Consider the following 24,612-nt stretch of genomic DNA (forward strand, 5'->3'; position numbering starts at 1 on the left):
CTCTGAGAGTTAGAGACTCATGTTCAAGGATCACAGTGAGGGCTCCAAGAGCCAAGGGCAGTCCCAGCTGACACTGGCAAGGAAGTAGGGACCTCGGACCCACAACTTCAAGGAGCAGGATTCTGCCAACAACCTGAATGAACTTGGAAGTGGATTCTTCTGGAGTCTCTCAATAAGAACCCAGCCAACTAACGCATTGATTTTGACCTTGGGAGACCCAGAGCAGAGAAATCAGCCAAGGAACCCACACTTCTGACCTATAGAACTATGAAATAATAAATATGTGTTGTCTTATGCCACTAAATTTACATATAAATCCAGAGAACACACTAGATTTAAGACGCCTCGATCCTGATGGTCTCACTTGATATCTAAGCTGCTGTAAAAACTCACAGCCACCATATTCTCTGTACTCTGCCAAATTCCTGGGGAAGGGTAAGTACAAGAAAGACCTACCGGCTCAGAAAGCCTGCTAATCATCATCAGCCTTTCAAAGGCTTTTCCAGAGAAGTTTTTTTCACTTTTCTTTCATGCTACCATATTTTATTGAGTCTAAGACACCACAGACTGTGAGGAAGGGGGAAAATGTTGCAAAGCAAACTATGTCACGTTGCTTTCTTATTTCTTAGGAGTTGCACTGTGTACTTAGTCAAAGAGCTTTTAAATTTATTTAGACAGATTTATATCCCATATCACCTATGGGCACATAAAAATATATATGCTAAGAAAATTACTTGGTTAGGGTGTTCCTCAAATTTATTCAGAATCCTATTTTTCTGAATCACATTTCAATTCAAAGTCATCAAATTTTATGTTTTGCAAGACTACTGTCTTCTAGGCCAGGGTTGGCAAACTTTTTCTGCAAAGGGCCAGACAGCAAATAATTTAGGCTTTGCAGGCCATGCGCTCTCTGTTGTGCCTTCTTAACTCTTCTGCTGTAATGCAGAAACAGCCATAGACAATACTTAATGAACGGATATGGGTGTGTTCCAAAAAAATCTTTGTTTATGGACACAGAAATTTGAATTTCATATAATTCTCATGTCATGAAATATTATTATTCTTTTTATTTTTTTCAACTATTTAAAAATATAAAAACAATTTTTATTCACAGGCTGTGCAAAAACAGACAGTGGGCTAGATTTGGTCTGTGAGCCATAGTTTGCCAACCTCTGCTCTATGCCATTGGGAACACTGGTAAGGCAGTATATCTTTTTTTTCTTTTTTCCTTTTTTTTTTTAATTCTTTTATTGAGGTCACATTGGTTTATAACATTGTGTAAATTTCAGGTGCACATTATTATATTTCGGCTTCTGTATAGACTACATCACGTTCACCGCTAAAAGTCTAGTTTCCATCCATCACCATATGTATGTCCCTCTTAGCCCCTACCCCCTTCCCCTCTGGTAACCACCAATCTGTTCTCCTTATCTATGTGTTTGTTTATCTTCCACACATGGTGAAATCATACGGTATTTGTCTTTCTCTGTCTGACTTATTTTGCTTAGCATAATACTCTCAAGGTCCATCCATGTTGTTGAAACGGCACAAATTTGTCTTTTAAAATGATTTACCCTAGTTTCCAGGATTGTCTTTGAACAATCCATTCTGCAAATTTGGATGCTGGGGCATATTCATCAGGATAGACTGGGTACGCTGCAATAATAAACAACTCCAAAATCTCAGTGGTTTAAAACAACAAAGGTTTATTTCTCACTCATGCAAAATCCTCTGAAGGTCAGGGCTACTTTCTAGGGCAGCTGTCCCCCGTGCAATGACTCGGCCTTACTCCTGCAAGTGAACACATGCCCCCTCAATATTGGCAGGGGACAAGAGTATGGAAAATCACACACTGGCTCTTAACGGGTCTCCTCCAGAAGTGACACGTGTCACTTTTCATTGGCAAAACCAGTCACATGCGTGGTGGTTTTAAAATAAAATCTACAAATTCATTGAGATTGCCACCTCCAAAAAGTGGAGCCTAATTCCCCTTTCCTGGCAATTGGGCCAGACTTAGTGCCTTGCTGCTAACAAATGGAATGTGGCAGAGGTGGTGCTGTGTGCCTTTCAAAGCTAGGTGTCTTAGTCTGTTTGAGCTGCTATAACAAAATATCACAGGCTAGATGACTTATAAACAACAGAAATTTATTGCTCACAGTTCTGGAACCTGGAAGTGCTAGATCAAGGTGCCAACGCGGTCAGATGAAGGCCCTCTTTCAGGTCACAAACTACTTGTTGTATCCTCATGTAGCAGAAGGGGCCAGGGATCTCTCTGGAGCCTCTTTTATAAGGCACCAATTCCACTCGTGAGGGCTCCACCCTTAGGCCTTAAGTACCTCCCAAGGACCTCACCTACTAATATCACCGCATCAGTCATTACGATTTCAACATATGAATTTTATGGGAGACACAGATATTCAGATCATAGCACCAGGTCATAAAAAGGATGCCTTCCCCTGATGCGCTTTTTCTCTCTTGGATAGCTCATCCTGGTGAAGGCTGGCCACCGTGTCATGAGGACACTCAAGCAGCCCTTTGAGAGGTGCACATGTGGTAAGGTCCATGTGGGGAGGAACCAATTCACCAGGACCAACTTGCCACCAGTGAGTGGATCCTCCGGCCTCAATCAAGCTTCAGATGATTCCAGCACTCTAGAACTAAAGACTTCCAGCCGAGGCCCCAGACATTGTACGGCTGTGTCCTGTCTGAATTCCTGACCCATAGAAACTGTGAATAAATGATTATTGTTGTTCTAAGCCTCTAAGTTTTGGGGGGTGATTTGTTATGCAGCAATAGACAACCAATACACATGGCTACACCCAATCTCAAGGGGATGGCAAATTTGGCCTAAACATGGGAGAAACTAGTTATTGGCAAATGTCCTGATCTTATCAGAAGGTGTCAATGAGTAGTTTTCAGACAAAAACCGGGACTCACATTCTTTCCTCCCATGGCTCATAGATGGTTATTGTTTGAAACATCAGGGGTTTGCCCTTGTCCCAAGATACCACCAGGAGTAATATCCAAATTCATAGATGTGTAGACAATGGATAGAAATTTTAAAATGCCGTTGTCAAAAAACATCTAGATTTCAGAAATATTAAAATGAAAAAAAAAATTCATCTTGGAATTAATGGAAATGGCATATCCCTGCTTTTTCAGTCACATGCTCCCTTATTTCTGCCTACCTTGTGGTTATTTGCCTTTAATTAGGAGACCCAAGGTGGTTGGTTTGGAGATAAAATGAGAACATGGGTAGAAAGTCCTCAAATCCAAAGCAAAGCGAATTATCTAGTTCATTCGGGCTGCTATTTAAAAAAATACCATAGACTGGGCAGCTTAAACAACAAGCATTTATTTCTCACAATCTGGAGGCTAAGAAGTCCAAGATCAAGGCATTGGCAGATTTGGTGTCTGGTGAAAGCCCGCTTCCTGCTTCATAGACAGCCATCTTCTAGTGTGTCCTCACACGGCAGAAGGGGCAAGGGAGCTCTCTGGGGTCTCTTCTCTAAGGGCACTAATCCCACTTATGAAGGCTCTGTCTTCCTGACCTAATCACCTCCTAAAGGCCCCACCTCCAAATACCATCACACTGGGGATTAGGTTTCAACATAGGAATTTGGGGGGACACAAACATTCAGTCTATGGCACAAATGATTGAATGATTTTCCTGAATTAAAAAAGAAATTGTAATGCAACATAAACTATAGGCATAATGATTACAAGGTCAATATGACCTTAACTCATGGAAATATACCAGATTCCATTGGCCAAGAATGGTCCTATAACTGTTAATGTATACAGAGAGAAATATAAATTTCTCTGTACACACACACACACACATAGTATAGTGTACTTAATCTTAAGTAAGCATACCTGTATGTCACAGCTAGAAATAAAATTTCCTTTAAAATTAGCCTTTAACAAATCCTTAATAATGAATACTGGCCTTGTTTATACTTAATTGGTAACCATATACTGAAATAGCAGGACATGATAGGATTCAAGCAGAAAACAACTTGATTTTTCCCCAGGACCCATTCAAACCCCACTTGTGGATTCAACCTTTACCTCCCCTTAGACGAAACTTGGGGTGAGATCTTGGATCCCATGCTTTTGTTTATCACTCTTTTCTTTTAATTGTGGTAAAAACACATAACAGAAAATTTACCAACTTCACCATTTCTAAGTGTGCAGTTCAGTAGTGTTAAGTATATTCACATCGTTGTGAAACAGATCTCCAGAACTTTTTCATCTCAAAAAAAGTTATCTGAAACTCTATACCCATTAAACAACTCCCATTTCCCCCTCCCCCCAGTTCCTGGTAACCACCATTCCACTTTCTGCTTCTATGAATTTGACTACTTTGTATACTTCACATAAGTGGAATCAGACAGCATTTGTCTTTCTGTGACTAGCTTATTTCACTTAGTATAAAGTCCTCAAGGTTTTTTCATATTGTAGCATACGACAGGATTTCCTTCCTTTTGAAGGCTAAATAATATTCCGTTGTATATATACACCTCATTTTGTTTATCTTATTCACCAACTGATGGACATTTGAGTTGCTTCCACCTCTTGGCTGTTGTGAATAGTGCTGCTACGAACATGGTTGTGCACATATCTCTCCTAGACCCTGCTTTCAATTCTTTTGGATGTATACCCAGAAGTGGGATTGCTGAATCATTTGATAGTTATATTTTTAATTTTTTGAGGAACGCTCCTGCTGTTTTTTATAGTGGTTGCACAATTTTACCATCTCACCAAGAGTGCACACAAGGGTTCCAATTTCTCTACATCCTCATCAACATTTGTTATTTTCTGGTTTTTCTGATAATAGTGATGCAAATGGGTGTGAGGTGTTATCTCATTGCATTTTTTATTCGCATTTTGTCTAGTCACTCTTAAATAATAAAAAGTCCTTTGGTCATTTTCAGCTCCAAAGAACAATCTCATTTTAGCAAATGTGATAAGCAGAATAACATCTCTACCTCTGCATAGATGCCTAATCCCTGGAACCTGTAGATATGTTTTGCTACATTACAAGGGGGAACTAAGGTTGCAGATGGAAATAAGGTTTCTAAACAACTTCCCTTCCCCCCGCCACCCCAGCTTGCCTGTGACTCTTCCAGGGTTAGAAGAGATGGAGGCTAGGAGGAGACGTAAGCAGCAGGAGAGACTGTCCTTACCGAAGGCAGATATAATATGATGCTTGTATCTTCTGGGTGAGGCAGATTCCCAATGATGATTCTGTCTCTTCTATAGCACTTTGTGCGATCCTCAATCAAAATTATCCCCTCTGGGCCCTCGGGCAATCCTTGTCTGTGGCCAGCTGCTTCTCGCCCCATCTTCATCCTCCACAGCAAATAGGAACTTCCAGCCTCCTTCTGCTGAGAGCCCTTCTCCTTTGGAAGGAATCCTTTGTGGACAGGTCTTTTCCAACAACCCCAAGGCCAGATCCTTCCCACAAGTCCTCTTGGCTTACGAGAACACTCTGAATCCTTTCCCTACCCCCACCAGGGGTAGATGTGCAGTTTTCTCTCCACTGCATATACAGTCAGCCTTCTGTATCCACGGTTTCCACATCTATTGATTCAACCAGGGCGGATGGAATGGCCTACAATTGTTGCATCTGTACTGAACATGTACAGACTTTCTTCTCTTGTCATTATTCCCTCAACAGTATAACAACTATTTACATAGCATTTACATCGTATTAGGTATTATAAGTAATCTAGAGATGATTTAAAGTATACAGGAGGATGTTATACACATAGGTTATATGCAAACACTATGCCATTTTATATAAGGGACTTGAGCATCCTAGGATTCTGGTATGCACGGGATCCGGGAACCAATCCTCCACACATACTGAGGGATGACTGTATATGTCTTTGCTTTGCCATCAGGCAGGCAGTTCTAGCCGCAGACTTTGACCTTCTCAGAGAAAAAAAATGCTTAAAGTTCTTTAATGTGGCTGATTTTACAGTCTTGAACTTCTTTCTAACAATGGTCTGCATTCATTCAGCATTTTCTTATGATAGGTATTAGGAACTACTTTTCTGTTCTGCTTTTCGAGATTTTGCCCAAGATCATTTCCAGTTAGCCCATATGTGTTTATATAGCATATCTACATATAAGCCAGAAACAGTTTCATGCGGTGATAATATGGTTGCATTTATAGTAAATGAAATTGTCATAAGAACTTGGGAATTTTGAGATAATTCACATTTTTCCTTAAGTAATTTATTTTTACAGAGCTATTTGCAAAGTATGTCTTCTCTGAACATTTCCCCCAAAACCTCTACCCTTTATGACTTTAAATTCAATATCATTGCACATTTCTATAGGGAAAAAGAACATTTTACAAGAATTCTAAACTAATTACAAGTAACTTTAGCCACCACTTCATCTCTCCCTTTCCCTTCCTCATCTTGCCCAAGTTTAAGGTTCTCTAGGGGAGCAAAGGATTTTCACATCATGAGAAAGATTATTGCTGATGTCATTCATGACATAAACTATCATTCTCAATACGAATTTAAACAACTTTGCAATCCAAGACGAGGATATCAAAACCAATTATCTTACAAATGAGAAATTCTCAGTAATTTGCCCTTTGTCGACATCTCTTCAGGAAAACACAAGAGACTGATAACAGTTGTTGACTCTTAGAAGAGAACTGGGGACCTGGAAAAATGGGGAGGAGAAAGACTTACTTTTCACTAAATATCATTTTGAACCTTTTGAATTTTATACTATATATTCTCAATTCAAAAACTTTTTTAATTTAAAAATAATAATTTGCATTTGAAAGTAAAAAACTACCGTTCTAACACTCAATGTCACAAGCAAAAGTTACCTTCTGATATCAGAAAATAGAGTTTTAAAAGTTTTAAGGATAAATTGAATTGTGTATATAATAGATCTAGGATTTATAGAAGTAAGCTTGGTAAATTTTTTGAGTTTTTCTTCCACTCTCTGCTCTCAGATTGCTTGAGATTGCAACAAAAACAAAGAGAGAGCTTGGTTTTTGTGGGGAGGGAGTTTGTAGAAAGGCACATCTTATTGACAATGAATCCATTTCATCATTTCTCGAGAGCCTGCCATCTACCAGGCACTGTGTTGGGTGCCGGGAGACATCTTGTGCCTGCCCAGGAGAGAAACTTGCTCATTAGAAAAGAGAAGGTGGGGCTTTGAGTTCTTACAGTTGGGGTTGGAGGAAGAGGGAAGACTTAGACTGAACGCCTAGAGAGGAAGCAAGAAGGACTTGAGCCAAAATGGAATCAAAACACAACATGGAAGTCACTGGAATCTGAAAACAAGGGGAGGGGTGGCACCTAAGGAAGGGGAAGTATATTCAAAGCAATGGGTGAATAAGAGGCTCTTTTCCACAAGCCAGGTGTCCACACCCAAAGCAAAGTGGAGAACTGAGGCCTGAATTTCCCAAGCAATTGGCCCAGCTCTTAACAGTGATGAAATGATTACTCTGGGCCAAGTCATGTGTACAGATGGTCCCCAACTCACAACGGTTCAACTTAAGAATTTTCAACTTTACGATGGTGGGAAAGCGATACGCATTCAGTAGAAATTAGACTTCAAATTTTGAATTTTGCTCTTTTCCCCGGGCCAGCGCCACACTGTATGACACTCTCTCGTGATGCTGGGTAGGGCAGTAGCCACGGCTCCCAGTCAGCCACACAATCACAAGGGTAAACAACCGATACACTTACAACCATGCTGTACCCATCCAACCAGTCTGTTTTTCACTTTCAGTATGGTATTCAATGGATTACATGAGCTATTCAACCTTTTATTATAAAATAGGCTTTGTGTTAGATGATTTTGCCCAAGTGTAGACTAATGTAAGTGTTCTGAGCACATTTAAGGTGCTAGGCTGGGCTAAGCCATGATGTTCAGGAGGTTAGGTGTGTTAAATGCATTTTTGACTTATGATGTTTTCAACTTATGATGGGTTTATCTGGATAAGTTGAGGATGATCTGTGTGACAAATGTTAAAGGGAAGGTCCTGACCTCCAAAGCTCCTGTAAGTCCTTTCCCAGCCTCAGCTTTTCTCATTTGTAAATCAGGAATAATAATGCCTACATTATAAAATTGTTGTGAGGATTTGCATGGTGTTAGGAGCATAATAGCTGCTCAATACATGGTGTCTGTTGTCTTTGTTGTTGCTGATGTTAATACCTGTAAATAAAACTAAACGTCATAATGATAGATCCCATGGGTTGGCTCATTCAATCTTCATTTTACCCTCCTTTTGGAGTAACTTCCTATACTGCCAAGTCTGTGCAACGAGAAACTATATTTCCCAGACTCCTTTGCTCTTAGGGTCTGGATGCCAGTTAGGTTCTACCAGTTAAAGGCCATCACGTGAGCTCTGGAAGACGGAAGGAGGTGGAGGCCACCTTTTGCAAACAAGGCCACAAAGATGTGAGTGGCACGAGGCAGCAGGGGCAGTGGTGGAAGCAGCAGTTGCAGTGGTTTGCCCTTGACATCAATCAGTGGTGGCCCTGCTTTCAGCTTCTCCAGCCCTTCCAGTGACTTTGTTAGCATCTAATTGCTGTATCAAATCCTTTCTGTTTAAAACACCTAGAGTGAGGTTTCCTGTTTCTAGAACTGAATCCCGACTGATTCAGAAATAGACATTTCATCTAAAGAAATACCATATATGAACTTTTGTGAAAGAATTTATTTCAAACTACTGCCTCAAACTTGCTTAAATTTGAATTATGACTTAACTGCCATGTTTAAACCAGTACAGTGCTTTCCTTATTGATGCCCATTTTTTTTCGAGATCTGTTAACACAATTAAAGTTTTCTGGGATCCTGAACAGTTAACTCTGTATTTGTGTATCATATTGAAGGCAGAGTATGTTTTTGTGATGATCATAACATATCCCTTATCTTTCTTTATACTGTATTTGGTTGAGGGGAAAATGGTCCCTGCAATAATTTTGCCTCCCATTATCCATTCTTCCTTCCTTTCTTAGTGTCAAGGACATCAGTTTTTAGCTGGGGACACTGCTACCCAGCTAAAGTTTATTCCCACCATCCCTTAAAGCTAGGTATAGCCATATGACTAAATTTTGTCCAGTTAGATGTCAGAAAAAGTGTTTTGTCTAAATTTAGAAAGTGTCTTTAGAAGGAGGGTGCAGAGGCCTCTTTGCCCCTTCCTCCTTCCTGTTGGCTGGAGTGTGAATGTGATGACAGGAGCACCAACAGCCATCTTGGGTCATGAGGTAGTACACTAATCATGGCAGAGTAGAAGAGAATGAGCCTGTTGCCTGCAGAGCTGCCACATAGGCCCAGATTTTGTACCTCCAGATTTCTTCTGCATAAGAAAAAAAATCAATCTCTAACTTTTTAAAGTCACTGTTATTTTATTGCTGTTTTGTTATTATATGTAGCCAAACCTACCCTTCATTAATGTAAGGGGAATTGCCAAACTTCTGCCCCTATCAACCATGGACTATTTCTCAGTTTCTAAAAACAAGTGCATTCTCAAAAGATGCCCAACGACTGAAACACAGTAAGGCATGCTGCCAAAAATGTTGACCTGGGTTTAGATATAAGCACATAAAATGATTTCACTGAGGCCAATTCAGCATATGCAGTGGTGAAGTTTGTTAGCTGGATGAAGAACTTTGATTACTCATATTACTTTCAAAATCAATTTTAGGTTAAGTAAAAGGCAAGTCCTCAGCCCTAGCTGATGGTCCCTCAGTACTAGAGGTATTGATTCAAAACAGCTGCGTTTTTGTTTAAACTGGCCCTCTCCTGTTCATCGAGTGACCACACCACAACAGACAGCACATCCAACGGTATAATCGGCTTTGCAGCTCTCTGTTCCAGAGCCCATAGATCAGAGGGTTAAAACACTGGGCAAATGCAAAGACTCCAAAAAGCACCAGATTTAAAGCAAAGAAAAACACCCCGCACATCTTCCCCAAGCCTATGAATAACAGGGTTGGGATCACGTGTATGCTCAGCTGCACTAAATGAATAAGGACTGTTCTCCTCGCTTTGATATTTGACCTGTTAAAATGGCCAGCCCGCTTCCCTTCTCGGTATATCAGAGAGTAACTTATAAGAATGACAGACAGGGGAAGGAAAAGGAAAACCATGCCAATGGCTCTGGCAGGAACGCCATTCAAGATCACTGGGCAAAGGGGTTCAGATTTAAAAACAGCAGTCTGAGTGGAGTTAGTGCTCTCTATGAGGAATAAGCAAACATTCTTGAGTATAATGATCATCCAAGTCCCAGCCAGAATCCTATACCTAACTGAATGTACAAAGGACAGGTATTTCAACGGCCAGCAAATGGCCAGGTAAGTGTTGACAGCCATCAAGGCCAGAGTGAAGAGGATTCCTTCTCCGACACTTAGCTGGGCTCCAAACACCACCCAGCACATCAGCACGGGGCTGTTGGCCAGCAGCGCCCGCATCCCTTGGAAAACCACCCCCAGACCACAATAGGAGGAGATGCACAGCAGATGGTGGCAAAGGAGGATGTATCGGACCTCCTTCCTCAGTTTCAAATTCTGTGACACTGTGGCAATAATGACGACCGTGATGAAGGTGGCAAAGGAGAAAGAAACCACATACACAGACGCCTTCACTGTGGCTTCCAGCCTTAGCCAATCCGATATGTTGCAGTGCCCGGAAGACAAGTTCATGATCTTCAGGGCAACTCGGCTCCTGCAGGATCAAAGAACAAGAAAGAGTGAATCTGTGTTAAAGCTTCCTGGGTGGTTTTCCAGCTCTCTGATCTTGCATGCAGTCTCAAGGGACAGATTGCATGTTTTTAGGTACAAAGGATGACAATTTAGATAGAATTGACACAGATCAAAGAAACTGGAGAAATCATCTAGGGTCTTCTCTTTACTTCAGGGGAGGGGCATATACTCAAATCATCTAAAAGGAGGGTTTGAAAGATGTGCTCTCTGCACTTAGCAAATTGTTCAAAGTCAGGTCAAGGTTGTAACCCTTATGCATCCTTTTTCATCTTTGGTTGTGAGAACTTTCTCAATTCAGAGCACAAAGCACAATGTTGTAAAAGTCAATTGATTACCCACCAAACACATGTTAACACTTAGTGCCTGCAAAGGTCTGAGGAAGAAGTTAGGGCAGGAGCTGTGAGGAACGTGGAGAAGTCGATGCCAAAACTTGAATTCATTCGGCTCCTTGAGACATGAAAGGGAGATTGACAACAATGATGACAATCCTGGATGACATTTACCAAGTAGTTTCTAGGGATCAAAAACTGTTCTCACAGCATATTCCTCACTAACCTGGAGTACATTTTATTTTCCACCAAATGGTTTTATCATGCACTTTTCACAAATGGGGAAACTGAGACCTGGAGAGGCTATGTAACGTGCTCAAGCCCGTGTGGTTACTACTCAACAGGGCCAGGATTTAAATTTGGGAATACAACTCCAGAGCCCACACTCACAACCACTACGAGTAAGTTTGTGTCACATGCAAAGCCAAATGCATGCATTCGCTGAGTTCTTCTTTGGCCAATGTCATTTGACCAGCCAACCGAACCCCATTTGTAGTAATATTGTTTCTGTTGTTAGGAAGCTGGAAGACTGCACATCCAGGAAGGTGCTGGGAATGTGACCACTGAAATGGGAAGTCATGCACAGTAGCCTCATCAAATCTTCTCAAGTGTGCACAGCAATGAATAGCAGCCTGAGGAACCCCCAAATTACATTATCATTTTTGTCTCTGTGAGAGCCTGCTATAGAAACGCCAACTGTCGCCTCCCCTTCCACACTCCACCCAAGGTGATCAGCCCCACCATAGCCTTACTGCCTCACTTCCTCATGACCACAGCATCACCTCCTTCCCCATCAAAGTTGATTGGACAGGGAGTAGACCTCTGATCCATGGAAAATCATTCTGTAGACTGTGCTGAGTCCATCAGTCTCTCTCTTAAAAATCAGACCCAAAGATTCTCACACAGAGAATGTAGTCCAAGTGTGATGTCATGTAATTGGCCTGGCAGTCATGCTGGAGTGTAGGTGAGCAAAAGAAAGAGACAGAGAGAGGTAGGAGAGAAGCAGAGACGAGGGAGACCATGAGGCCCCTGAGAGGCCACAAAAGACCTTGCAAGCCAAAGAGAACACCCTTGGCTTCTGAATTTCTGATTCCACTGAGCTGCCTTGCATTTTCCGTCCTTGAGTTCTAAAAATATAACACACCCCTCTATTACTTGAGCTAGCTTAAATGGGTTTCCTTTCCTTTATTCTGTCCCCTGGAGTTCAAAGTATATAAAATGGACCCTGAAGAGGCACAATAAATTATACTGATTTCCTAAAGGGCATATCACAATGGAGATACAACTATTGCAACTTCCTGAGAATCTAAAATGCCATCGTTCCTTCAGAAATCTCTTGCTGAAGGCACAATTTTTTCTGTGTATTGTGTTGTCGTCCTTTGTGGAGAATTTTCCCTGTTCTGATGGATTTTTGTGCCATTGTCACGCTGTTGAACTCCAGGAATTTATTTTCTCCACCCTCCAGCTCTCCAGAGAGGAATCAAAATTGTAGTGGTCACTGTCATCATCAAACTCATCATCAAGCTTTCTTGTAGCTGGAGGTTGTTCAATCAAAATCTTACACGAGAACCCCTCAATAATAAGCAGAAGAATGCACATCTGCCCGTATTAAATGCCTCCTCCTTAATCGCTCATTCCCAGAGCATGCGCCCCTGTAGCTGTCCTCAGGCACCACCATAGACACTGGGGGCCCCAATGAAGACTGCATGGAAACCCTGGGAAGTTAGAACAAACACCCCACCCCTGGACTGGGGCAATCCCATGACCTGGACTCTAAGCCTAGATCTGCCGCTAACAAGGAACGTGACTTGGGATGCTGAAGTCACCTTGCTCGTTTGGTCCCTGGTTCCTTACATCACAGCCATGCAGCACCACCATGCTCCACATCCATTCTCTCTACATCTGGAGTCGTCCTCACTCACATCCTCAGGGGCCAACTCTTCACTTGGGCCTGGAGTATCTGGGCTTTTACTTTATTCTTCGGAACAAGATTGCCCCCACCCCTGATCCAGAACCTCCTCATCTTATTCTCCATGGCTGAGCCTTGAATAGCACCCCTGGCTCTCTAGGACAGGGCCTATGAGGCCCCCTCCCAGGACCTGAAACCCGGCCTCTGAGCCCCAGACTTAGGGTGGTCGCTGCTGGCAGTCTCCACATGATGACGGCCTCCCTGTCTGCTTGGGCTTCTCAATAACGCCCACTCCCGGGCTCACCGTTGCCCGGTTTGGCCTAACACATGGGCTCTTCTCCATTATTTGATCTTGCTCCACACCCCTCATTCTGCGCAGAATGCCAGTCATGTCTGTAGCATCGCCACTGTATTCCTCATTCCTGCTCAGCCGGAATTCCCTGAACCTGCCTGGGGTCCCCACCCACCACCCCTGCTCTAGTTCATTTGACAGCACCTCCCCAGTGACAATGAGCTGGGCTTGGCCTAGCTGTGTTCTAAGACTGGAAACCATACAAAGAGCATGAGTGACTGTCATTGTGCTTCCTTTACAATGAAATTTTAAAAGCTGTTCTTTTTCTCCCCTGAATTGCTGCAGCTGCAGTTATAACAAAGACTAAACCACCAACCCCCCTCCTCCCAGATCTGAAATGGTTCCAGGGAACTATTTATCGTTGAGACCAGACAAGGACCAGTTTCTTTATTTTTCTAATATGTTGAACACACTCATCAATGTGGCACATTGTTTCGTCAAACTCAACCAATCCTCACTGAGCACTGAAACATACAATGCAGAATCCTAAACAGAGAGGTTACAAGGTGGTAAAACATGGGCGCTAACATACAGAAGCTTCTTGTCCAGTGGAAGATGCAGAATACAGCGTAATTAGGTAATAATAACCAACATCATGTCTAGTTTCACTCATTTACCAAATGAGTAAGAAAGCTGGGTGTGCTATTGGAGGTTGTTCAGAAATAGAAGCGATGACTGAGGCAGTGAGAGAAAGCTCCTTGGAGGAGGCGAGACTTGAATCCAGCCTTTCAAGGATGAAAACTAGAACAAAGTAGGTCAATGGCGAGGTGGGCAGGGGAGAGGGGAGGTACAGATGCCAGGCCACAGAGAGTAGAAGGAGCCAAGGGAGGACCCTACCCGGTATGTTCAGGAGACAATAAGCAGATCATTTTTGGTGGACTGAAGGCTTGTTTAGAAGACTAAGGACAGACTAAGACCAGAACCAGATTTGGAGGGCCTTGATACCATTCCAAGGGTTAAAATTGATTTTGTAGACAATAAGGAGCCTTGCATGATTAAAATTAGGAGCAGCATATGCCACAGGTTAAGAGCCAACATGAGATGCCCAGGCTTTCTTGCACAGTGCTATTTGATAGGAGCTCTGCAGGGCAGGCAGCCCAGCAAAGGAGAATTTGCACAATGAAGACACCACTACCATAGCAAGTGGCTTAGAATAATTTTTGTATACAGGAAATTTCCAGGAGCATTGCAAATCTGCAAAATCAATGAGAGCAAGTTTTACTGCCTTTAATCTATTTATGAGACCTCAGGAAGATCGGCAATTTATTCAGGATCATGCAGCCAGAAAGAATCTCCCAGTCTCCGAATCCATATTCCTTCTCAGAGGTATAGTTGCATTTCAAGAGCTCATGGCAACCAAATCCGTATACTAAGCCCTCATCTAATCATATTACCTCTACTTAATGTGAGTTGTTAGAGACTTTTTCTTCTTCTGAAATTCTGAAATGGAAATACCTGTTTCCTTCTAGCCCAAAATGTTACTTTGGCTCCAGCTTTGAAATAAAACCTTGAGCTAAGAGACTTCAGCAAAGGATTACATTACATCCACAACTGCCCCAATAAAATCAGAACCAGCCACCACCACTCCCTGCAAAAATCCTGTAGGAAGCAGATGTGTGGGAAGGGCTGGACTGGATACATACAAGGTCAATGGAGCACCCGGGTCTCATCCTAAGAGCCCTGCTTAGGGCAAAGCCTTGAGCACCACGTGCTGCCCTCAGTGAGAGACTGAATCTACAAACATATATAAAAATAGATCTCACACCCACAACCTGCAGCAACCTGCCCAGGAAACCAACCCTTTATCTGCAGTAACTGACCCCAGAAGGCAACCCGCTGAAAGTCTGACTTAGGGGAAGTCAGACTGCTATCTCTCTGACAATCCAGGAAGCTAAAAAACAACCTCTGTAACTATTGGCCCACAACAGCCAAGATTTGATTAATAACTGACAGCTTCTCCAATTTTTGTCCCTTCTTCCAATTTAGGACCAACCAGAGAAAGCCAAATACGCACATCTAAACAGCCACAAAGGACGCCCTGCTTCTAGTTGACTGCCTCCAACTTCCCCAGGCCCACAGTCTCCCATCAGGGCACACTTGGACCCTTCCTTTTTTCCCGCATAAAGCTTTCCCACTCCTCTGTCTGCCTTTGAGTCTCTGCCCAAAGACAAGCGATGGTGGCCGACTCCTTTGCTGTAGTGAGCTCTGAATCAACAGCCTTTGCTTTTCTCCTTTGGTTGGTCTTTGTTTTTCTCCACATCGGGATGAAAAGATGATGTTAGTGGCTCTACAACAGGACATGTGCTTTGAGCCATTTCTCCAGGGAGCTCACGAATTTGTGGGAGCCCACTCTTCCTCTCCATCCTGTCCCCCTCCTGGTCAGCAGCAGGGGCAGACTGGGGAGTCTGGGCTGAATGAGACAGATTCCTTTCATGGACAAGTAACTGCTACCTTGACCTGATCATGAGATCTGGGTCACTGAGCTGAGAGAATTTCCCACTTCTCTCACCTCGGAGGGTCGACAGGCAACTGTCCCTGAACAGACACCCCACTGCAGAAGAAAATCAATGGAGCATTGGATGTGTGCCAGCGTGAGTGAAGGGCCCGGAAAGGAGCATGAGAAAAGGGATTATGACAGACAAAATCTAAAAGTAGATAACGTGTTGATTGTTCACTATGACACGGCTCTAGTGAGGGCCAACTTCTTTAATCCGCACAACAAGACTATAAAGGAAGCACTATTATTATTCCCATTTTTCAGAAAAGAAAACTGAGGGATAGAGGAAGGAAGGAACTCAGCCAGGGTTAATTAGCTTTTGACAATGACACTGGAATTTGGACCAGGCAGTCACTGTCTAAACCACAGGCCAGCTGCCCCCGTGTCAGTGAGGGGCGATATCTGAAGGTGGTGAAGGGCTCCCCACACTTCCTCTCAGGGGGTTGCTGGTTAATGGCAAAGTCTGGCTTCAAACCCAGCTCTTCCGATTCCTGAGATGACATTTTGTTACTGTTGTTCGTTGAGTCTTTTCCTAACAGTACCATATTGATGCATGTGAATTGAATTCTGTAAAAAAAGAGACCAAGCAGGTGTTATGGCCTGAATTGTGTCCCCTCCCCCCAAATTCATATGTTGAAGCCCTAACCCCCAGAACCTCAGAATGTGACTGTATTTGGAGATAAGGTCTTTAAAAAGGTAATTAAGTTAAAATGAGGCCATGAGGGGGCCCTAATCCAATTTGACTGGTGCCCTTGCATCCTTGTCAGAAGAGGAGATTAGGACATACAGAGAGAGACCCTAGAGAAGTGTGCGCACAGACAAAAGACCATATAAACAGACAGCAAGAAGACAATCATCTGCAAGGCCAGGAGAGACGCCAGAGGAAACCAGCCCTGCCAGCACCTTGATCTTGGACTTCTAGCCTCCAGAACCATGAGAAATTAAATTTCTGCTGTTTAAGCCACCCAGTCTGTGGTATTTCGTTATGGCAGCCTGAGCAGACTGATACAGCAGGGAAAAGCAGCTACCAGCTACCACCTTATTTCCAGATAGCTGAGAATGGCTTCCCATGGGTCCAGCTAGACTCCCTCCAGAACCTACACCTGGGAACTTCTGAAGGAGGAAAGATCTCTGAGAGGGAGGAGAGCCTTCTCTTCTAGGGCGCTCACCCGTGTCCAGCAAGGTTAGGGCCAGTATCTGACTTAACACCAATGGGAAGAACTCATCAGCTGAGAACACACTTCAGAAATGATTTCAAGTGCTCGTGCCTGCTGGCAGAAGGCCAATGAGAAGTGGATACTTTCAGAACGGCTCTTAAAACCCTCCCTGAATGATCAGAACTTCTCTTCCACAATAAATATGCCCCCTTCTCTTTAAACATGTCGTCCCCTTTACTCTAATTGTGGCCTTACTTCTTTAGTATTTTAAACACCACTCCAGTCTGTGAAGCTTCTGCCATCTCCTCTGTTATTCTCCTCAAAGCGGGCAGGAAGGAAGGGAGGGAACCAGTGTTTACTGAGCACCAGGCACTCCTCATCAAGAATAAGAACTTAACTAAATATTAGCTCTGTTAATCATCTGGAAACAGCTCCCAGAGGTGACGTGGAGAACTGGGTGAAATCACACTGCTTCTATAGGTATACCCTGTGACTTCTGAAGACAGAAAAATCACACATTTTTCTAATGAGTGTTTTCCCAGGCAGTTAACTTTTTGAATGTTAACCCGTCATTTTTTATAAAAAGGGAAATTCTCCAGCTTCCTCTCCCACTTTTTTATGACCAAAGTTTTGATCCACAGACATTCTTCTAAGTCCTCATAGGATTCGTTAACCTAGAGACTCACTACCTTGCTTTAATAGAAACTTGTCCTTTTTGAAACAAACTACTTAATGTTTAAAAACACATCTTAAAAAGCAATGTGCACACGTGTCTTTACTGAACACCTTGAGGTTTTGAAACACTAGGCTGACCATGGACAAGGGGAGGGTAAAGCAAATCTCCCAACCTGGAATATAAATAAATATTTAAGAAGCAAGTATTGCAAAGAAGGTAGCTCCATAAGAATGGCGACAAAGCTCTTTTCATTTTATAATTTAGATAATGATAAATGTGTGTGATCCAACTTACTACAGGAACAATGATATCTGTGTGAACAAAGAGGACACAATTTAATGATGCATTTCACTGCCCTACATATATCTGCAGATAGAAATAAGGCATAGGCATCATTCCAGGATTTCAGAAAAAGATGGTTCAATACCTACTATAATGATGTCATATGTAACAAGTAACATTTTTCATGAATCTTAGAAACTTAAATAACGAATTTATATGAAATTATGGTACACTGACTAAAATAAAACAGCCATTTGATTCTCCTTGGATGGAGCTCTCTGCATTGGCATGGGACTAACCAAGGAACAAAAGTGGCAGGCTCAACAGTTAGACATTTATTCAATCAGTTGGTGAATTCCAACTACCTATGTGTCCCCGGCAGGGATCAAAGTGCTGGGGATACACAGTAACCAACACACACCAAGTCTCTGACATCATGGAGCTCACACAATCCTGAATCTTCTGACAGTTACCTAGCAGGTAGTAAACAGATGGCCTTTCTTCCTTCCTCCCTGTCTCTCCAAACACCAAAGGTCAATACGATGTCTACAAACTGCAAAGAGTAAACAGCAAGCTGTATGCTGTTGAGAAAATAATTCATTGCCAATACTATTTCCCAGAATGGGAGAGGATTTTTGGTCTATTAGTTGTTGGTCTATTTAGTCTTTTAGTTTATTAGTCTATTAGTTCGTCTCTAATAAGAGTTCATCTTGTAGCATTTACATTTGAAATACGCTGAAGCTATTTTAATGTTGCACTATTGCAATTATTAAGCTAGTTAAAAGTTAATTTACCTGTGTATGACTTTAACATTATTAAAGCTTATAAAATAACACATACAAACCAATATAACCTCAATTAAATAAATAAATAACACACAGCAGCCAAGATGGTGAGGCTTGTGTTTTGCTAGTAGGCAATCCTCTACTCCATAGTCAATGGTTTTCTTTCATTGCACAGTTAAGATAGTTGACCCATCCTAAGCAACAAGATACACCCTTTCTGTCTCAGCAGACCTCGCCTGGCTTCAGCCATAAACCAGACATTTCGTCAGTACAATCTTGGCAAAGCTGAAATCAGCAGATTCCACGAAGTGCTTTAGTTTCTCTTTCTCATTCAGGCTTGGGGATTTTTTGTAACCCTTCTGTCAAGTTTAATTCTATTTCCTCAAATTAAGGTACAATTTAATTATAGCTATTCTTACCAAGCTTTTTTATACACTGTGATTTGTTTCACTGATGAAAAAGAATTTCTTTAGTTTTGAAATCTATTTATAATATACCCTGCTTGGTTACATACTCCTATCTTTATTAGGTGTCTTTGCACCATACATATTATACATGTCATGCAAAGTTGACTCCCTAGACGTGAAAACTGTAATTTTTTTCTTTTTCTTTTCTTCTTTTCTTTTTTTGTAAGGAAGATTGGCCCTGAGCTAACATCTGTGCCAATCTTCCTCTATTTTGTATGTGGGTCGTCGCCACAACATGGCTTGGTGAGCAGTGTGTAGGTCTGCACCCTGGATCCAAACCCATGAACCCCTGCCACCGAAGCAGAGCACACAAACTTAACCACTGTGCCATCAGGTCAGTCCCCCTGAAAACTATGGTTTTTAAATAAATCTTATAACTGAAACTGAAAATTCATGGAATGCCTTAACTTTTTGCCTACTCTAAGAACTTTTACTTAGCACATAATTGATTATTAACTTGAATTTTTACTTAATTATTGTATAACTGATTTCTCTCAATTGTTGGAACCTATATATTTATAAAGTTCCTTTGGCAAGGGTATAAGTCCATCTATCACAGCAAATTCTCAATTACCATTTGGATGGACTCGCATTTTTCCATAACAAGTCCACTTACACCAAGTTAATAAGAGTCTTGGTTATTTTCACTAGCATTTATATTTGCCTTTTAGAATTGGCATAGAATTTTGAATCATATTTATAGAGCAAAAGGCTGTTTCAATACTCATCCTTGTGATTCTCTTAAAATATGACCATTATATTTATCTTTCTATTTAATGGACTTATTCTCAAATAGAAAATATATTATTGTCATTAATGCTATTTTCGCACACATTATCTGTAACTGCATTTTGTATTTCTCAAAAGAACTTACATTCTAAGTATTTTTTTTCTTTTTTCTTTTTTTTTTTTTGTGAGGAAGATCAGCCCTGAGCTAACATCCATGCTAATCCTCCTCTTTTTTTGCTGAGGAAGACCAGCTCTGAGCTAACATCTATTGCCAATCTTCCTCCTCTTTTTTTCCCCAAAGCCCCAGTAGATAGTTCTATGTCATAGTTGCATATCCTTCTAGTTGCTGTATGCGGGACGTGGCCTCAGCATGGCCGGAGAAGTGGTGCGTCAGTGCGTGCCCGGGATCCGAACCCGGGCCGCCAGCAGCGGAGCGCACGCACTTAACCACTAAGCCACGGGGCCGGCCCACATTCTAAGTATTGATGACAAAGAAAATTATTAACTTTGAAAGTCCTAGCTATATTATCATGAAACCACTTTTGAGTGATCAAAAATTTATAATCAGAATCTTTAAATTCATGCCCATATCCTGATTTCTCCACTTATACATTCGCTCATTCATTCATTCAATAAGCATGGATTGTGCACCTACCACGTGTCAGGCACTGTGCTAGAATGCTGGGCCTGCAGAGATGAGTGAGATATGGCCACTGTCCTCAAGAAATTTACTTCATTGATTTGGAAGTGGAAGCAGGAATGAACACTGGTACAGTTTATGAGCAGGACGGTAAAAACATAGATCAATTTCACATTTTTTGGAAAAAACATATGAAAACCACAAACCTTTGGTTAGAGAAAGGTGAGTTCCTTTCTCCTTTTCCCAAGAAGAGGATCTGGGGAAGGTGTTCTTCCTTCTTTTGCATGAAAATCCAGGGCAGGTGATGTTGAGATGAATCCTGGGCAGTACCGACATGAGGCTGGCAGGAAAAACCTCCTGAAAAAAGCAAGGACACAAAAAGTTGAGTAAGGCTGTTTGAGGAAGACAGAAGTGGGTAGAGACGCCCTCCAGAAAACCACAGCTGTGCCAAAGAGGCTGGCACTGTGGATAGGAAATGAGGTCAAATCTGATACAGGCAAACTTAGAAATGACACCTACTGAAGGGAAACAGTCAAGAAATAGCCTGATTTAGGAAACACATGCGTGTGAAGGGTACAGGTAGCTAGATCTAAATACTGGCCAACTTTGGGGTTTGACCCAAATGACGAAGAGGCTTTCAAAGTTATCAGGATGCAGACATATGGAGAGGCTATCTTATCAAAGAACAAATGACCAGTCATCATGGGGACTCTCAGTGTATGACACAACTGGACAGATCTGGGTGACAACACAAGTGCAGGATGCAAGTCCTCCTGGGAGGTGAGGGTGGGCCTTAGATAAGGAAACGATGGCTGAGATGTATAAATCCCTGTGGTGTGTACCTACCAATGCACGGCTGTGTCACTGTGGTCTAGAGAGACTTGCTCCGGCATTCAAAAAACCTTCCAATAGAACTACAAATGTCCACCTTCCTTTTCACCACCTTCTTGGCCACTTAAACCATCCACATCCGTGGGTTCAGGCCCACACAAATTAACAGAGAATGTGGACTCCTTGGCTGTAGCAAACTCTGCCAAAAAATCAGGCTCAGATCACCATTCTCTGGTTATTGCCAGTTTTACCTAACTTGAGTATCCACCTTGTTTCAGACTTCCAGCCTGCCCTGATCTTAAATGTGTAGTTGCCACTTAGTCTGTCTTACTTCCTAAATACCTGGTCTCAAAACAGTGAATATTATTTCTGGATGATCCAGGACTGACCAGGAGCCACGTGACACCTTTTGCTCTCTCACAGTCATCAGAGTGGTGCCATACAATCCCCACCTGGACCCCAAGAAAATGTGACCTGGTCAGAAGGCAAGTGTACCTATTGCAGGAAGTGCAGTCTCCAGAAAGAGGACCATAGGTGATAAAAGAGATGAGCCAAAAGTGAGTGGGGACCAGACCGGGGACTTCAGTTTGTACGACCAGAGCTGTAAGAATCCACATAACCCAAGAGGGATGTGCTATCTCCAGGTAGCCCTCCCAGAAACAATGCACCCTACCCTAAGACTTGGAGGTGGTTTGCTGATGAGATTAAGGTGTCTCTTTGTCTTAGGGTAGGATAACATCAGGACATGACTAATTTGATCCTGGAAATGGAATCCATGGAAACCATTCAGTGTATTTGTAGGTTCAACAGAGAGGATACTGAAATAACAGCAGAAAATCGAAGGATGCGTGTTCCCTTGGAAGCAATGAAAAGCAAATAGTAAGAAGTTAATAATGGATCACCAACATTGAAGAGTCAAAGGGGCCCGATTAATGTCATATCCACTGATCCACTTAAGAAATTGATCCCACAGGCTGAGAGTCATGAGGCTGCCACGGTCTTATTTTATTCAATGAGTATAGACTATGTGCTAGAGTACCAGGAAGAGTGTCTCTAGGTAGTTAAACGGAAAAATAAGGCAGAATCCCTGCATGTGGAGCTCACAGTCTTTCAGGGAAGATGGATACATATATAAGCAGATAGTTTCAATACTATGAGTTAAGTGCTTTAATGCAAAGGGCCATGGAAACCCAGAGGAGGGAGTCTAACCTTCCTAGAAAGGTCAGGGAAAACTTCTCATAAGACAGTGACTCTAGAAAATAATAAGGATTTATCCATCCACCTAGCCAGTTTTCCATTCATTCATTCATCACGTACGTGTTGAGTACCTCCGACTGTTCTAGATGCTGTGGATACGACATTGAACAAGACAGACAAGGTCCTCACTCAAGTGAAGTTTACATTCTGGTGGGAGGTGGATGACATTACCAGGAGAAACACAGAATGGAGTCTTAAAATCATCCAGTATCCACCTTCTGGCCTCATCTCATCGCCCACGTGTATTTTCCTACTGAGACCAGAGTGCCTTGATCACTCAAACTGGAGCACTTCTATCCTTTTGGTAAGCGTAGCTCTCATCATGAAACTGAAATTAGTTTATTGCTTACCATCAGAATGGAATAATTCCAGAAGGGCGTGATCAGATAAAATCGAGTTTCTGCAAACGCAGAGCTGAGAATCAATTTCAAGCAGAAATAAAAGTGAGAAATGGGATGCCCAGACTGACATGAGAAATCCTTACCTTACTTCACCAGTGAGGCTCTTTTCTGCCAGTGGAACACAGAGTTCTCTTTTCCAGGAAAAAATATGTAGAAGAGCAGCAGGAGTTTCTTCAGGGATGCTGGGAAGTACTCCCAACACCCGGTATCTAACAGAAGTGAATCAAGGGACATGCTCCACTTCACATTCTCCCAGGACCCTGAGCCCTCAGACCGGGAGCCCTTCCGTGGTGCCTGCAGACACGCGATTCAAGTCTGTAGAGAGCTGCAGGATGTCAGAGAAAGCCGGGGACTCGCTGCGGTGGCCACTTCCTGAAAGAACCCTGAACTCCTGTCTAAGAAGGAAGTGGAGGAACCCGGAGCCAGCGCCTCCCCTCTCTACACAGAGGTCCCTTTGCAAAGAGGCATTTGCTCTCTGCACCCCTTCTGGGGTTGGGACCCACTTCATAGTGTTTGAAGGCGACAAGGAAAAATGTCTCCAGAGAAAGATAAAACGTATCCCCACCCTAACATAAAGGAAAAATCAAGCCACTCAACCAGCGGCTTTAAGCCAGACTAGCCTTCAAAGATCTCAGATTATGCCTGCGGAGATGACCACAATTTCATAACAAAGACAGTTAGAAACTTCTGCGAGGCACAGTGGTATCATTCCGAAAACTCCTATTTCCTGTCTGCTAAGATGTCTGCTTTAAATCTCTCACACCGCTAATTATGATGCAAGTGTTATACACCAGGTTTTCCTGATATTTATAGCCTTTATTCTTTTCGAAGCTATGCAAGTAATATGTTTGTGGTCAAAAATGTAAAATACAGATAAGTATGAAAAAGAACATAAAAATTACCCATAATTCCAGGGTAAGATAACCATTTGTTGACACTTTGGTGTACATCCTTCCAGGCTTTTTTCTGTGGAGGTAGATCTTAGGATGAGCTTCTCAACATCCATTCCACCTCACACCATTGTGGAACATCCACGCAGTTTTGCTGGGATTTACCGCATGCCTAGCTCCAGTATAGACCCATATGTGGGTAAACTAAATTACAGTAATCCGTGCTCTTGCTGCAGTGTTTGTTTTAGGGACCAGCACCTATCCCAGAGCTAAGCCAATCAGTACAAAGCATTCCCTTGGCCTCCAGGAAAGGCACGTGATCAAGATGGTCCAATCAGGGGCCGGCCCCGTGGCTTAGTGGTTAAGTGCGTGCGCTCCACTGCTGGCGGCCCGGGGTTCGGATCCCGGGTGCGCACAGACGCATCGCTTCTCTGGCCACGCTGAGGCTGTGTCCCACATACAGCAACTAGAAGGTTGTGCAGCTATGACATACAACTATCTACTGGGGCTTTGGGGGGAAAAATAAATAAATAAAATCTTTAAAAAAAAAAAAAAAAAAAGATGGTCCAATCAGAGGGAAGCCTAGGACTCCCGCTAAAGGCTGGAGGAGAGACACTCAGTCCTTCTCTGAGCTGGGACAAGGCAACCCTGGGAGCTGT

At 42.5% G+C, this 24,612-nt stretch overlaps 1 protein-coding gene across 1 annotated transcript; it reads right to left on the minus strand.

Annotated features, from left to right (window-relative positions):
* Positions 1-9,081: 9,081 nt before the first annotated feature.
* Positions 9,082-23,406, minus strand: LOC101389702 (putative G protein-coupled receptor 148). The gene is made up of 3 exons (XM_014785380.2): positions 23,147-23,406; positions 20,781-20,931; positions 9,082-10,713 (listed from the first exon to the last, which is right to left on the minus strand). Exons 2-3 carry the CDS (start codon positions 20,858-20,860, stop codon positions 9,777-9,779), a joined length of 1,017 nt encoding a protein of 338 aa, XP_014640866.1. The 5' UTR covers positions 20,861-20,931; positions 23,147-23,406; the 3' UTR covers positions 9,082-9,776.
* Between the last annotated feature and the right edge of the window lie 1,206 nt (positions 23,407-24,612).

This window comes from Ceratotherium simum, chromosome 37 (genome assembly GCF_057802395.1).
Source record: "Ceratotherium simum simum isolate JZ-2026a chromosome 37, ASM5780239v1, whole genome shotgun sequence".
NCBI classification, from domain to species: domain Eukaryota; kingdom Metazoa; phylum Chordata; class Mammalia; order Perissodactyla; family Rhinocerotidae; genus Ceratotherium; species Ceratotherium simum.

Excerpts from the sequence above, each read along its gene's own strand:
- LOC101389702 (XM_014785380.2), bottom strand. The coding sequence starts at position 20,860 with ATGCAAAAGAAGGAAGAACACCTTCCCCAGATCCTCTTCTTGGGAAAA. Across the intron at positions 10,714-20,780 it reads TCACCTTTCTCTAACCAAAG|GAGCCGAGTTGCCCTGAAGA; the intron begins GTTTGTGGTTTT and ends TTGATCCTGCAG.